The 15,788-nt window shown below is 48.7% G+C and overlaps 1 protein-coding gene across 1 annotated transcript; it reads right to left on the reverse strand.

The window, feature by feature from the left end:
• LOC137319134 (targeting protein for Xklp2-like) lies at positions 1-13,289 on the reverse strand. The gene is made up of 8 exons (XM_067981480.1): positions 13,236-13,289; positions 12,722-12,866; positions 11,846-11,960; positions 10,873-10,971; positions 9,528-9,661; positions 5,453-5,586; positions 1,219-1,396; positions 1-746 (listed from the first exon to the last, which is right to left on the reverse strand). Exons 2-8 carry the CDS (start codon positions 12,825-12,827, stop codon positions 661-663), a joined length of 852 nt encoding a protein of 283 aa, XP_067837581.1. The 5' UTR covers positions 12,828-12,866; positions 13,236-13,289; the 3' UTR covers positions 1-660.
• Between the last annotated feature and the right edge of the window lie 2,499 nt (positions 13,290-15,788).

Raw genomic sequence — 15,788 nt, forward strand, 5'->3', positions numbered from 1 at the left:
TCTCATCGAACATCTTTATTGTGCAAACAGAACATGTTACAAACATTAAAAAGAATTCAAGGGAAATCTACCAAGTTTTACAATTCCTGCCCATTTACAGCCCGGACCCCCTGGGACACTGGTCCAATTATAACCGGGAGCAGCAACTTCGAAAGGAGATGAAGGGAAAGGGTGGAAGGGGCTTTGAGTTGGGGGGAAATCTCCCCCCTCGGTCAGGAAAAGTACAGCTCGGTGATTTGGGACAGACGCGCGCATCGCCAGTCAATACATTAAAGTGAAACATCGCTGGGTCCATTAAGGACAGTTACTGCTCAGATCTGGGGGGGAAATGGAGGGCGGATCTGTCTGGAGAAACAAGTGAAACTTCCGACTGACCTCAGATCAGAGAAATAAACTTTAGGCCCAAACATCGGCCTTCTCGCTTCGGGCGCTGGTCGAGTGAAAAACTCCGCCTTAGAAAAGGTTCGGCCGCCTGGTCGGAGTTTGGAGAGAGAGAGACAGACAGTCGGTGGAAAGCGGGCCGGAATCATTCGATTAACGCATCAGTTCGGGGTGATGAAGGCGGCCCCCGGACACTTCGGTCCAAGGTGAGCGGTGAAATGTGAAAGGGGAGTTTCAGACCTGGAAGACGACGGGACTGAGCAGCAACCACCGTTCCCATCACTGATCAGGAGAGAGAGAGACTCGACATATCACTGGGTCCCGGGAGTCACCACAGCCCGTTAGCCACAACGCGCCATGTTGATCTGTAGAGATCAGAGGGAGAGAGAGAAACACGGATTTCAGTCTGAAGGCAGTGACTCCCACCTCTACCCGTGTCCCGGAGACCCCGCCGGCGATAGACGGAGTCAGTCAGCAGGGCCCGGGGTCTCAACGGCCGCTGGAAGTAGTGATTTATAAAACGCGGGTTTGATCAGTGACCCGCGCCCTCTAGTTATTGTTCAGTCCAGTTTAAACAGCCCGCTCACTCCCCTCCCTCTCCATGGCCCACCGGGAGGGTTTAAATTACGATTCTGCCGCCAGCTCGGGGCACCGTGTGATTCGGATCGGGCAGAGTGAACTTCACTGTACAGCGAGCTGAGTGTTCAGGGGGTACGCGAACAGGCCTGTGTTTGGTGACCGAATCCCAACATCCCTTCCCGAAAGTTTAAATCGACCTTCCCCTTTAATTATGAATTTGAAACAGTGAGTGCTGAGGCTAAGGGCCGAGCGCAGTACCTGGTATCTCCTGGTGTCTAGGCCTCTTGCGGCCTCCCGGTTGTGTGCGGTGTTCAAACATATCAATGTACTCGGCCATCGAGATATACGGCCCGCCAGCCGCATCCTCACACTCCCTTTTCTTGCAGGAGGACAGGTTGAACGGTTTTGGCACCGTGCATCCTGTGATTAAGTGGGTCTGAAATGACAGGAGTGTTAGTGCAGAAACAATCTCTCCATCATACACTATAGAGACTAGTCTCAATCCCAGGATACAATCTCTCCATCATACACTACAGAGACTAGTCTCAATCCCAGGATACAATCTCTCCATCATACTCCATAGAGACTCGTCTCAATCCCAGGATACAATCTCTCCATCATACTCCATAGAGACTAGTCTCAATCCCAGGATACAATCTCTCCATCATACTCCATAGAGACTAGTCTCAATCCCAGGATACAATCTCTCCATCATACTCCATAGAGACTAGTCTCAATCCCAGGATACAATCTCTCCATCATACTCCATAGAGACTAGTCTCAATCCCAGGATACAATCTCTCCATCATACACTATAGAGACTAGTCTCAATCCCAGGATACAATCTCTGTACCATCTCAATGACTATCCGGCCTTGCAGCCCCGCCAAGGCCAATCTCTCCTTCCTGAGGTGTGTTGCCCAGAGCTGAACACAATACTCCAGACGGGGGTCTGAGCAGAGCTTTCTGTAACTAAACATAACTGCCACTCATTTGTATTCCAGCCCGCTCGAGATAAAAGCCAACATCCCACTAGCGGTTTTAATTATTTGTACCTGTCCACTAGTTTAACGATTCCTATATCTCTCTTTTTCACCATATAGAAAATACTGATCTCTCTTCGGTCCAAAGGGGATGACCTCACTTCCCCTCATTGAAATCCATCTGCCAGATTTGTCCACTGATTATCAATGTCCCTGCGCAGCTTTCTGCTCCCATCTAGAGTACAAGGGGGCAGAAGTTATGCTGCAGCTATACAAAACCCTGGTTAGACCGCACCTGGAGCACTGTGAGCAGTTCTGGGCACCGCACCTTCGGAAGGACCTATTGGCCTTGGAGGGAGTGCAGCGTAGGTTTACTAGAATGATACCCAGACTTCAAGGGTTAAGTTACGAGGAGAGATTACACAAATCGGGGTTGCATTCTCTGGAGTTTAGAAGGTTAAGGGGTGATCTGATCGAAGTTTATAAGATATTAAGGGGAACAGATAGGGTGGATAGAGAGAAACTATTTCCGCTGGTTGGGGATTCTAGGAGTAGGGGGCACAGTCTAAAAATTAGAGCCAGACCTTTCAGGAGCGAGATTCGAAAACATTTCTGCACACAAAGGGTGGTAGAAGTTTGGAACTCTCTTCCGCAAACGGCAATTGATACTAGCTCAATTGCTAAATTTAAATCTGAGATAGATAGCTTTTTAGCAATCAAAGGTATTAAGGGATATGGGCCAAAGGCAGGTATATGGAGTTAGATCACAGATCAGCCATGATCTTATCAAACGGCGGAGCAGGCACGAGGGGATGAATGGCCTACTCCTGTTCCTATGTTCCTTTGTTCTGATTACACTACTTACTGTGGCACCTAACAGTATGTTCAGTAAACTTTGATATACTGCTCTACTCCATCTCAGTCACTGATAGTGAAAAGCTAAGGCCCCAGTACAGATCACAGGAGAATACCACTAGTCACATCCTGCCAATTGGAGTTCATACTATCGCTACTCGTCTCCTACTACCCAACTCCTTACCCATGTCAGAAGGTTACCTCCAGTTCCACATGCTGTTATTTTTGCTAAGTTCCTTGTGGAAACTTATCGAATGCTTTCTGGAATTCCATAAAAACATCCGTAGAATTACATAGAATCCACATCACAGAAACAGGCCTCGGCCCAACTGCTCCAGGCCGGTGTTTATGCTCCACACGAGCCTTCTCCCACCCTAGCAGCATATCCTATTCCTTTCTCCCTCATGTTTATGGAGCTTCCCTTCCTTAAATACATCTTTGCTGTTCGCCTCAACTGTTCGATGTGGTAGCAAGTTCCACATTCCAACCACTTGGTAAAAACGCTTCTCCTGAATTCCCTACTGGATTTATTAATGACCTTGTCATGGATTCCCACATGCAGAAACATTTTCTCTGTCTCGCCTATCAAACCCCTTCATAATTTTAAAGACCTATCAGGTCACCTCCTAAGCAGAAAAAGAGCCCCAGCCTGTTCATTTTTTCCTGATAAGTCATAACCCCTCAGTTCTGGTATCAGCCTTTAAATCTTTTGCACCCTCTCCAATGCCTCTATCCTCTAATCTGGAGACCAGAACTGTGCAAGTACTCGAAGTGTGGTCTAAACAAGATTCGATACAAGTTTAACAGAACTTCTGCTTTTCAATTCTCGTCCTCTAGAAATGAACCCGTGCTTTGTTTGCATTTTAATGGCTGCGTTGCTACTTTTATAATGATTTGTGAATCTGTTCTAGATCTCCTCCTTGTAGATTATTTGCACAATCAGTATGTGGCCTCCTTATTTCTCTTACCAAAATGCACCACCGCACACTTATCTATAATTGTAATTAATGTTCATTTATATAGACCCATTATCTACTACATTAGTGACCTCCTCAAAAAAGTCAACTAGACTGGTTAATCTAGAGTTACCCTTTACAAATCTATGCTGCTTCTCTGATCAGTTCATTTGTTCAAGCGCAGTCAATGTCCCTAATGAGAGTCTGGAGAAAATAATGAAACTGAAGATTGCCATTACAATTTTCCCACTGAAATCTAAAGTTCCTTCCTTGATTCATTGAATTTTCTCCTCTTCCTCTATTGTGAAAACAGATAGAAAGTAATTTAGCAAGTCTGCCATTTCCTTATTTTCCATTACAAGGTCACCTGTGTCTGTCTTTAAGGGGCCCACATTCCTTCTAACCACCCTCAAACTTTAAAACCTTCAGTGTTGTGCTCGATAGTCCTCAAATTGCTCATTCCTTGTATCTCCTGCCACTCTCGATCTCTCCCAGTCCGCAGGATCTCCACTATTCTTTGCATTTCTGTCCGCCCTTTGTTAGTTTTATATTATCTCACTTCCTTTGCTGACCAAGGTTCTTTAATAACACAATTAGAGCTTTGGTCCTTTCGGGGTGTACACGGGTCTTGTATTCGACTAAAGAAATCTTCAGACACCTCCCACTGCTCATCTGTACTTTGATCCACTAACGGCTCTGCCCAGCCGACTGTCGGCAGTTCATGCCTCATCTTCCAAAGAAAGCATTCTCTAATTCTAAACTTTATATCGTGAATCACCTTCTCCCTCAAACCCAATATTGATTTCAATGATGTTCAGGCCACTGTTCGCTGGGTGTTCCCTTACCGTTCGATTGGTGACTAATTGTCGTTCTTTATTCAACACTAAATCTAAAGCCTCTTAAACCGGTTCGGAGACATTGGATTGATCGCACTGGGGCAAATAAACTAAAAAAGTGACCTTTTAAAAAAGGGCACAACTAATAAACACAAGAAATGAACCATCAAATTAAATTATATTTGTTTTATGGACGACACGAGTTACTGGGTGATCACATGACGCTGTGGGACTAAGACTGCCGGGAAGTGAAAACCCCCAGATCCAGACCTGAGAATATTTACTCCGTTTTGTTCAAACCCACGTTTGCAGTTGATTCCGCCGAGCGGGTGGAAGCAAACTCGGGTCACGGAGGTTTCGGAACAGAGAGAGGCCATTCAGCCCCTCGAGCCTGTTCCGCCCTTCTATACAGATCAGCCATGATCTAATATTAACTCCATCTAGGTTCTGTGATCCTTCATACCTTCACCGAGCAAAATCTAAATTGACATTTACAGTTGACCTCCTCCTCCAGCCTCAGCTTCGAGGGAGAGAATTCCAGATGTTCACTCCTGAGTGACGAGTTCCCGACATCACTCAACAGCCGGGCTCTAACATTAAGACCAGACCCCCTCTGCCCAAAGGCGGTTTTTTCTATGGTAGTGGAGTGAAGAAACCGGTCGTTTCATGTAGTATGAAGATCGTTCTTTCAATTAACTATTGGAACAGAACAAACTCCAGCGGGATTGAAATTTAAGATAAACGGGGCTTAAAACCAAGGGCCACGTGGATGTTAAAATCAGGAACGGCTCAGGCTCTCCTTCCATTCCCCACATGGCGTTACTTAGACTAATGTTCCCACGGTTCCCAGGCTGCTCACTCACCGAAGGCGGGTACGTGCGGAGTTCATTGATGAAATGCCACTCTTTGTACTCCGGCTCTGATCCGGACTCACTCAGATCTTTGACCCGATTGTTTGTAGGTCTGAGCGGGATAGTAATCCTCTCCATGGGCTGACCTGAGGAGAGATCACAAGATGGGGAAAGGCAGTGGGCCCCTCCCAGTCCCCCCATAAAGACCCGACACTCAAATTTAACCCTTAATCTGACGATCAAGTGTCCGCTTTATCATCTGACAATCTCCCCCATTTTATAGATTCTCCGGCACTCCTTGTCCTCAATCGGTAGCCTCATGTCGAACCTCCAATACATTTGGGAAATCCGAGTACATCCCATAATAGGTATTTCTACTGCCCACGTGGGACTTGATCTCCCGTCACGCCCAAATCGAAAACAAGTTGCAGGATCCAAGCAGCAAGAAACGCTCCGTAAAAACGGGGACCCCGAGACACCCCTCCCTCTCTCCTCCCCCACCCGGGACCCCGCCAGAAATTCAGGCCACTGAAGTCGCTCATTTTTCGAGAAAGCACTCCAAGCTCAGTCCAGGGGAGCCTCAATAGGGGTGTGGTCCCAGTCCCCAAACGCAGCTCCCCATCCTACATGAAGAGGCCGAGATAAGGGCGGAAGTACGCGAGAGGACTACCACATTGCTCCTCCCATTTGTAGGCAAGGTCCTATCCGGTAGAGCCCACTCCACCAACAGGTCCATGTAAACCAACCATCAGTGACTTGGAGGCTGCTCTATCCCAGCAGAGACAATGCGGGTCGTCTCACTCAACCAGGTTATTCCAATAAACTGTTCAAACTGACCCGTCAGAATCTCCTCAAACACCCGAGGAAGGAATCAGTCATTTGAAGCTCAAAATTCATTAGTCTGTGGGGTGAAGGCGGAAGATGTGGTCGGGACAAGAAACGGGATATTTGTTTCAGGCACCCGATGTAATATCGAATGGACCATACAGATTCGGACAACTCGATGGCACCAAGCTGAGCGGGAGACCAAAGAAACCCGCCTTCAATCTGAACCAATTATTGGTCTGTATCCCGCCTCAGCAGCCCGATTGGACCATTACACACGAGGGATGCAGGAACAGACCTGGAGGTGGACGTGAACAGTTGGAAGGTGACAGGACATTTCAGAAGGCTGTTAAAAGGCACAGGGTCGGTGGCTTTATAAATAGGGGACTAGTTACAAAAGCAAGGCAGTTATGCTCAATTTTTAAACACGAGTTAGGCCCCAGCAGGAGTAGGGCCGGCATATGTCTCACTACCACCAAGTCAGGGGATCAACCCTGGTTCAATGAGGAGCGTAGAAGAGCTTGCCAGGAGCAGCACCAGGCGTACCTAAAAATGAGGTGCCAGCCTGGTGAAGCTACAACTCAGGACTACATGCATGCTAAACAGCAGAAACATGCTATAGACAGAGCTAAGCGATTCCTCAAACAACGGATCAGATCAAAGCTCTGCAGTCCTGCCACATCCAGTCGTGAATGGTGGTGGACAATTGAACTAACGGAGGAGGAGGCTCTGCAAACATCCCCATTCTCAATGATGGTGGAGTCCAGCATGAGTGCAAAAGACAAGGCTGAAGCGTTTGCAACCATCTTCAGCCAGAAGTGCCGAGTGGATGATCCATCTCGGCCTCCTCCCGATATCTCCAACATCACGGAAGCCAGTCTTCAGCCAATTCGATTCACTCCACGTGATATCAAGAAACGGCTGAGTGCACTGGATACAGCAAAGGCTATGGGCTCCAACAACATCTCGGATTTCGTGCTGAAGACTTGTGCTCCAGAACTAGCTGCGCCTCTAGCCAAGCTGTTCCAGTACAGCAACAACACTGGCATCTACCAGACAATGGAAAATTGCCCAGGTATGTCCTGCCGACAAAAAGCAGGACAAATCCAATCCGGCCAATTACCGCCCCATCAGTCTACTCTCAATCATCAAAGTGATGGAAGGTGTCATCGACAGTGCAATCAAGCGGCACTTATTCACCAATAACCTGCTCACCGATGCTCAGTTTGGGTTCCGCCAGGACCACTCGGCTCCAGACCTCATTACAGCCTTGGTCCAAACATGGACGAAAGAGCCGAATTCCAGAGGTGAGAGTGACTGCCCTTGACATCAAGGCGGCATTTGACCGAGTGTGGCACTAAACAGCCCTAGTAAAATTGAAATCAAAGGGAACCAGGGGGAAAACTCTCCAGTGGCTGGAGTCATACCTAGCGCAAAGGAAGATGGTAGTGGTTGTTGGAGGCCAATCATCTCAGCCCCAGGACATTGCTGCAGGAGTTCATCAGGGCAGTATCCTAGGCCCAACCATCTTCAGCTGCTTCATCAATGACCTTCCCTCCATCATAAGGTCAGAAATGGGGATGTTCGCTGATGACTGCACAGTGTTCAGTTCCATTCACAACCCCTCAGATAATGAAGTAGTCCGAGCCCGCATGCAGCAAGACATGGGCTGATGAGTGGCAAGTAACATTCGCGCCAGACAAGTGCCAGGCAATGACCATCTCCAACAAGAGAGAGTCTAACCACCTCCTTGACACTCAACGGTATAACCATCGCCGAATCCCCCACCATCAACATCCTGGGGGTCACCATTGACTAGAAACTTAACTGGACCAGCCACAAATACTGTGGCAAAAAGAGCAGGTCAGAGGCTGGGTATTCTGCGGTGAGTGACTCACCTCCTGACTCCCCAAAGCCTTTCCACCATCTACAAGGCACAAGTCAGGAGTGTGATGGAATACTCTCCACTTGCCTGGATGAGTGCAGCTCCAACAACACTCAAGAAGCTCGACACCATCCAGGACAAAGCAGCCCGCTTGATTGGCACCCCATCCACCACCCTAAACATTCACTCCCTTCACCACCGGCGCACCGTGGCTGCAGTGTGTACCATCCACAGGATGCACTGCAGCAACTCGCCAAGGCATCTTCGACAGCACCTCCCAAACCCGCGACCTCTACCACCTAGAAGGACAAGGGCAGCAGGTACATGGGAACAACACCACCTGCACGTTCCCCTCCAAGTCACACACCATCCCGACTTGGAAATATATCGCCGTTCCTTCATCGTCGCTGGTTCAAAATCCAGGAACTCCCTTCCTAACAGCACTGTGGGAGAACCTTCACCACACGGACTGCAGCGGTTCAAGAAGGCGGCTCACCACCTCAAGGGCAATTTGGGATGGGCAATAAATGCCAGCCTCGCTGGCGACGCCCACATCCCATGAACGAATAAAAAAATGCTGGTACCAGACTTTAGGAAGGATGTTAATGCCTTTGAGGGTGCAGAGGAGATTTACTCCAATGATACCAGAGATGAAGGATTTCAGTTGGGTGGAGAGACCGGGGTTGTTATTGAGTAGAGGGGAGATTTGATCGGTGTTCAAGGTAATGACCGTTTTTTCGGTCAATAAGGAGAAACAGTTTCCATTGGCAAAAGCGTCAGTAACCAGAGGACACAGATAGAAGGTAACTGGCAAACCCAGAGGGGACATGAGGCAGCGAATTATGATCTGGAACGCAGTGTCTGAGGGCGGTGGAAGCAGATTCAGTAACGGTCAAAAGGCAATTTGATAAATAGTTCAAGTAAAAGAATTGCAGGGCTATGGGGAAAGAGACTAATTGGACTCTTTCAAAGAGCTGGCACAGGCATGATGGGCCGAATGGGTTGCTGCTGTGCCGACCCATCAATTGGCACCCACTGATCGTAAAAGTGGGCTCGGGATTGGTTTAAGGCACCGTGGAACTGCCAGTGAAACTGTCCAGAGTGAATGAAAGGAGGTTTGGTGAAAGTTAAATTGAACGAATCAATGCTGATTTGTCGATGCTCAAAGCAGAGGAAAGATGTGGAAACAGAATCGGAGTCAGTGGGTGATGGGAATAGAACCTCCCGCCATTTCAGGGAGGTCCCAGGAGTATCTCCATGAACTATCAGTGAATCCCGGTCCACCCCACCAGCGACACTGGTTACAGACACCTCCCCACACAAGGTACAGGTGGAATATTCCAGATCCGACATGTGAACTCAGTCGCGACACTTTACCTGTCCCAGCGATCGCTAAACGCATCATTGCTTCGTTGCGCTTCCTGTGCTCTGCTGTCTCCTTTTGTAAGCGAGAGATCGTCGCCATTTCCCGTTCCTCTGAGCTCATCGGCCTCCAGACTGCACTGTGTCTCCTAGGAAGGAAAGGCAGGCCGGGGTGGCGGTTAGTTCACTCAGTCCGGACCATCAGTCCTTCCCCAACCTGACTCACCACCAACACAAGTCAAACTCTCCCAAAGAGAAGAGTTTGATATTTTACACTGGCCTCTGCCATCCCCTCGAAAGGTAAGGAATTCTGACAAAAAGCCAAGATCCAAATAACAGACTGACTTTTGGGAGGCATAAATTTACATCATTAATCCAAATTCAGGGCGGGGAACAAATCCGAAGCTCTCGCGAATTTAGATTTACCAGGCGAGCATTGACCGTGGGCGATAACAGCAGACGGACACTCTGTGGTGGCACGGGATTCCTGTGGGTTATTGAGGGGGTGAATAGACCGGGAGTGGGAGGGAGGACACATTAAGCTTCTCTGTCTCACCCACATTCTCTCTTCAGCCTACAGTCCCGTTCGAGGATTGCACTGTAAATAGTGAACCAGGTGCCATTAGGGAGTTGGTGCCCAGGTTAATTGATGTGAACCGGACCTCCCTCAGTTACTGTCACGTTGGAGTTACCAGCAAACGATTACTTCCACACAAGGTCTGTTCTCATTGGGAATCGGACACGGGATAAAGAGAAAGGCCAATCGGTGACGGTGTTTCTCTTCCTGCCCAAACCCTTCAATAAAGGAGCGCCATTGGAGAGAAAGGATTTCTCCACCAGAGTATCCCACATCGGATTGGGGGCGGTTTAAAACATTCATTTTTGGAATCAGTGGGCTGCCTGAGAAGGTTGTAGGACATTAGTGTCCCCGGAACTCGAGGGGGACCGAGACGGAACCCTCCCCCGGTCTCCAGCCTGTGCAGTGTCCCCGGAACTCGAGGGGTCCGAGACGGAACCCTCCCCCGGTCTCCAGCCTGTGCAGTGTCCCCGGAACTCGAGGGGTCCGAGACGGAACCCTCCCCCGGTCTCCAGCCTGTGCAGTGTCCCCGGAACTCGAGGGGTCCGAGACGGAACCCTCCCCCGGTCTCCAGCCTGTGCAGTGTCCCCGGAACTCGAGGGGTCCGAGACGGAACCCCTCCCCCGGTCCCCATCAGATCAGTAACAGAAACTTGGAGCTTGTAGTCGGATCCGAGCGATTCCTCCCCGGCTCAGTCTCCGGTTAAAGACACAAATCCAACAGTCTCGAAACGGGAAATTGAAATAATCGAGTTCCGACCGACTTGTGTTGGTTGAAACTTACTTGAGAACTGTGGGGGTTCTGGGCACAGTCACTCGGGGTCTCCAGGGGGCAATCACCTCACCCCGCCCATCTCCAGAGTCTTGGTCTGGGGCAATCCTGCTGGAATAGAGGGAGCTGTGTTTAAATTCAGGTAATCTTTCTCAGAGGGAGAATTTCCGTCTGGTACAATAAGGAAGTGTTACATAAAAACAAGTAAAGTCCGTTTCAAACCATTGCAATCGCCGAATAGGATTCGCAGTTGGTCCTGAGTGAGAGTTGCCCCGATTTAGAGATTGAGCGTCTATTCGGGATATGAAATAGAGCTTTCTCTGGGTAGGTCACTGTACAGCCTGGATAATGAGCAACTGGAGGTCCCAAATTAGTCAGTTAGTGGAATCCGGGCCAATTTCTTGCCGACAGTCTGAAGTGGGTCTAAACACAGCCCCCGGGATCTAACCAGGCAGAATTAACAGGGCCACTTCTCACAGTATTAGAGCGGACTGCAGTTATACTTTCAGCGAGTGGAATGTGGAGGAGCCGCCAGAGCGAGTCCAACACTCAATATCCAGAGAGCAAAGTTCGAGCAGCAGATTCTATCGCGGCCTTTTATTGGAGACCAATTCATTCAACTGCCGCGTCCGACCGTGTCTGAACCCCGGGCCGGCACCGACAGGTGGGCGGTGGAATGAGTTGGGAAAAGATTGGTGGGATCGGGGGTTAAATTACAGTCCTGGCATCAGGCCGCCCTCAAATTCAGGTCGGAGCTTCGACCGCTGGGGGCAGCAGCTGAAATCCAGACTCAACTGAATATCAGCAATCGGAGGGTAGTCACCTGTCCGGGGGGAGAGCGAGTACAGACAAGCCGGACACTGTCATCACACGGTCCTGGATCACTCCCGGGAACCCGAGCCCATTCCCCACCTTGGCCAAGGTGATCAGGACCAATCTCAGGGCCTGACTGGCGGGAGGTTGAGAGAGATTCCATGTTACTTACCCCCGAAGCCAGGCTGCTCCGTCAGTAGCGGACAACTGGCCGTCTGTGGAGCCTCCCCAGGCCGCCAACAAGTTCGGAGAAGCGGTGGGGGATCCGGCGCTCGGCGCTCCGCCCTCTGCAAAGACAAGGAGTGAGGCAGGAGTTAGAGGGCTCCCGCCCCGGGAGTCAGACTCCCCCCACCCCAGAACCAGGCCTGTCTTACCAATAAATCATTTTTAGTCTTTGGAAGTTTAGTTCGGAGTTTGTTGAGAAATTTAATCATTTAAACCTTAAGGTGAAAGTTAACATTCGGCCCAATCTCAAACCACTTCAATTTAACCCGAGACTTGAGCAGTGAACTGGGCCTGAAACAGCTGGAACTGGACCAACATCTGGCCCACAAGTTGATGACGTGTTTAATCCCAGTACTTTGACTTTAGTCTAGTTTTATTCTCGGGGAATAAACCCACCGAACACCAACCTATCCAAAGACCGCCTATGGCAGGTTCATTAACAAACCACTTTCTACATTTACCAAATCGGGGCCAAGCTCCATGAGATGAGCTCCAGCACTAGGGGCTGAACACTGAGTCCAGAGACCCAATTACAGCTCCCGAGAGCAAGAGATCCTCCTGACCCAGTGTCCCAGTCCCAACCAGGCGGCAAAGTAACAATTCTACAGATAATCAACAAACCCAGAGTAAGATTGGAACAGTTGAGATTTGGGGCAATTCGATCTGGACTAAGATTCCTCAGCTCAGGTCACAATATCTACCACCAGAAGGGAGATCTTTATAATAGTCACAGATTAAAAAGCCGGGATACCGAGTGAACCGCCTGCAGCCTCGGTCACCAAACCATGAAACTCCCAAACAGAGTCCAGAGAAAAATACTCACCGGAATGGTCGAGTCCTTCTCGGTGAATCATGGGACGCACGACCGCCTCTGGCACTCCACATCTCCAAGATTTACAGGGCAATCTCACTCTGGCGTCATTCTTCATATCTACTGGTTTTATATCGGACTGTAACTCAGGTTCAATCTACAGAAGGGAACACTTCATTAGTTGAATTAGGGGCTTATGTATAATATATATTAGGGACACCTCACTGAGTCAGTGGACAGAGGGAAGGGATATTAAGGAGATTAATAGTCAGCTCGGTAATAAGGGCGGCGCTGCACTCACGGTCGAACAGCTTGTAAAGGAGGTTTTCCCTCAATTAGAAACAACCTGCTCCAGACCAGGTAAACGGAACAAGCCGCTTTATCAATGAACGATTCCACCAATTATCTCAAACAGTACTGGGGCAGGAAGTGCTACAGACTCCACCTGAAACTATTTGGTTACTAACTGGAGACAGAAGGAAACCAGAGATTGAGTGAAGGTTAAAGAAAGAGATCTCCCGCTCACCGCGATTCGCTCCTCTCTCGGATCGTGTCCAGTCCCACTACCGACCCAAACCCAGCTACTAACCGCTCACCTCGTTACTCCACAGCTCGGCTTTATACCGGGACCCGAATCATCCGTTCACCAATCAAATCCTCAATGGCCCGCCCTTGTGGCCAGTGACGTCAGCAGTGTTCTAGCCCAATGGGAGTGGTCGCTGGTTGGGATTGGGTGGAAGAGGCGCCGCCAATGGATGCTGACTCCCAGGTTTTATTGAGATTCTGAAACCAATTGAGCGCCGATCAGTCCCAATGAGTGAGAATCTGTTTTCTTTTCTATTGTCGCCCCTTCAGAGGAGGGTGTGAAAATATCCCATTTTTCTGATTACACTGGGCCACCCATGCCATCCCGACAGGTCAATTAAAAGAGCCATAGAAAGTTACAGCACAGAAGGAGGCCATTCAGCCCATCGTGTCCGCAACAGCCGAAAAAGAGCTATCCAGCCAAATCCCACTTTCCAGCACTTGGTCCGTAGCCCTATCGGTTCCAGCACTTCAAGTGCACATCCAGGTACTTTTTAAATGAGTTGAGGGTTTCTGCCTCTCCCACCCTCTCAGGCAGTGAGTTCCAGACCCCCACCACCCTCTGGGTGAGAACATTTCTCCTCAGCTCCCCTCTAATCCTTTTATCATTTACTTTAAATCTATGGCCCCTGGGTATTGACCTCTCTGCTAGGGGTAATAGACCTCCCTATCCACTCAATTTTGGCCCCTCATAATTTTTTACATCTCAATTAAATCTCCCCTCAGCCTCCTCTGTTCCAATTAAAACAACCCCAGCCTATCCAATCTTTCCTCATAGCTAAAATTCTCCAGTCCTGGCAACATTCTCGTAAATCTCCTCTGTACCCTCTCGAGTGCAATCACACGTTTCCTGTAATGTGGTGACCAGAACTGTACGCAGTACTCAAGCTGTGGCCTAACTAGTGTTTTATACAGTTCCAGCATAACCTCCCTGCTCTTATATTCTATGCCTTGGCTAATAAAGGAAAGTATCCCGTGTGCCTTGTTAACCACCTTATCTACCTGTCCTGCTACCTTCATTGATCTGTGGACATGCACTCCAAGGTCCCTCACTTCCTCCACAGCTCTCAGTATCCTCCCATTTATTGTGTACTCCCTTGCCTTGTTTGCCCTCCCAAATGCATTACCTCACACTTCTCCAGATTGAATTCCATTTGTCACTTTTCTGCCCATCTGACCAACCCATTGATATCTTCCTGCAGTCCACAGATTTCCTCCTCACTATCAACCACACGGCCAATTTTTGTATCATCTGCAAACTTCTTAATCATGCCCCTTAGATTTAGTCCTCAATCATAGGATCATAGAAAGGTTACAGCACGGAAGGAGACCATTCGGTCCATCGAGTCCTCACTGGCTCTTTGCAAGAGCAATCCAGCGAGTCCCACTCCCCCACCCTATACCCGTAGCCCTGCAATTTTGTTAAATTTCAAGCACTTATCCAGTTCCCTTTCGAAGATTTTCCTCATGTCACCTTTGCTTCTTTTACCAATCACCTTAAATCTATGTTCTCTGGTTCATGACCCTTCCGCCAATGGGAACAGTTTCTCTCTATCCACTCTGTCCAGACCCTTCATGATTTTGAATACCTCTATCAAATCTCCTCACAACCATCACTGTTCCAAGGAGAACAGCCCCAGCTTCTCCAGTCTATCCACGTAACTAAAGTCCCTCAACCCTGGAATCATTCTAGTAAATCTCTCTGCACCCTCTCTAAGGCATTCACATCTTTCCTAAAGTGCGGTGCCCAGAACCAGACACAATATTCCAGTTGTGGCCGAACCAGTGTTTTATAAAGGTTCATCATGAGCATAATAATTTTGTACTCTATGCCTCTATTTATAAAGCCCAGGATCCCGTATGCTTTTTTAGCCGCTTTCTCAACCTGCCCTGCCACCTTCAACGATTTGTGCACATATACCCCCAGATCTCTCTGTTCTCGTACCCCTTTTAGAATTGTGCTCTCCAGTTTATATTGCCTCTCCTCATCCTTCCTACCAAAATGTATCACTTCGCATGTTTCTGTGTTAAATTTCATCTGCCACGTGTCCGCCCATTCCACCAGCCTGTCTATATCCTCTTGAAGTCTATCACTATCCTCCTCACTGTTCACTGCACTTGCAAGTTTTGTGTCATCTGCAAATTTTGAAATTGTGCCCTGTACATCCAAGTCCAAGTCAGTAATATATATCAAGAAAAGCAGTGGTCCCAGCACCGACCCCTGGGGAACAGCACTGTACACCTCCCTCCAGTCCGAAAAACAATCGTTCACCACTACTCTGTTTCCTGTCCCTTAGCCAATTCTGTATCCATGTTGCTACATCCCCCTTTATTCCATGGACCGGAATCTTGATGATAAGCCTACTGTGAGGCACTTTATCAAAAGCCTTTTGAAAGTCCATATACATCACATCAACTGCATTGTCCTCATCAACCCTCTCTGTTACTTCATCAAAAAACTCTATCAGGTTAGTTAAACATGATTTGCCTTTAA

This window comes from Heptranchias perlo, unplaced genomic scaffold (assembly GCF_035084215.1).
Source record: "Heptranchias perlo isolate sHepPer1 unplaced genomic scaffold, sHepPer1.hap1 HAP1_SCAFFOLD_74, whole genome shotgun sequence".
Classification (NCBI taxonomy): domain Eukaryota; kingdom Metazoa; phylum Chordata; class Chondrichthyes; order Hexanchiformes; family Hexanchidae; genus Heptranchias; species Heptranchias perlo.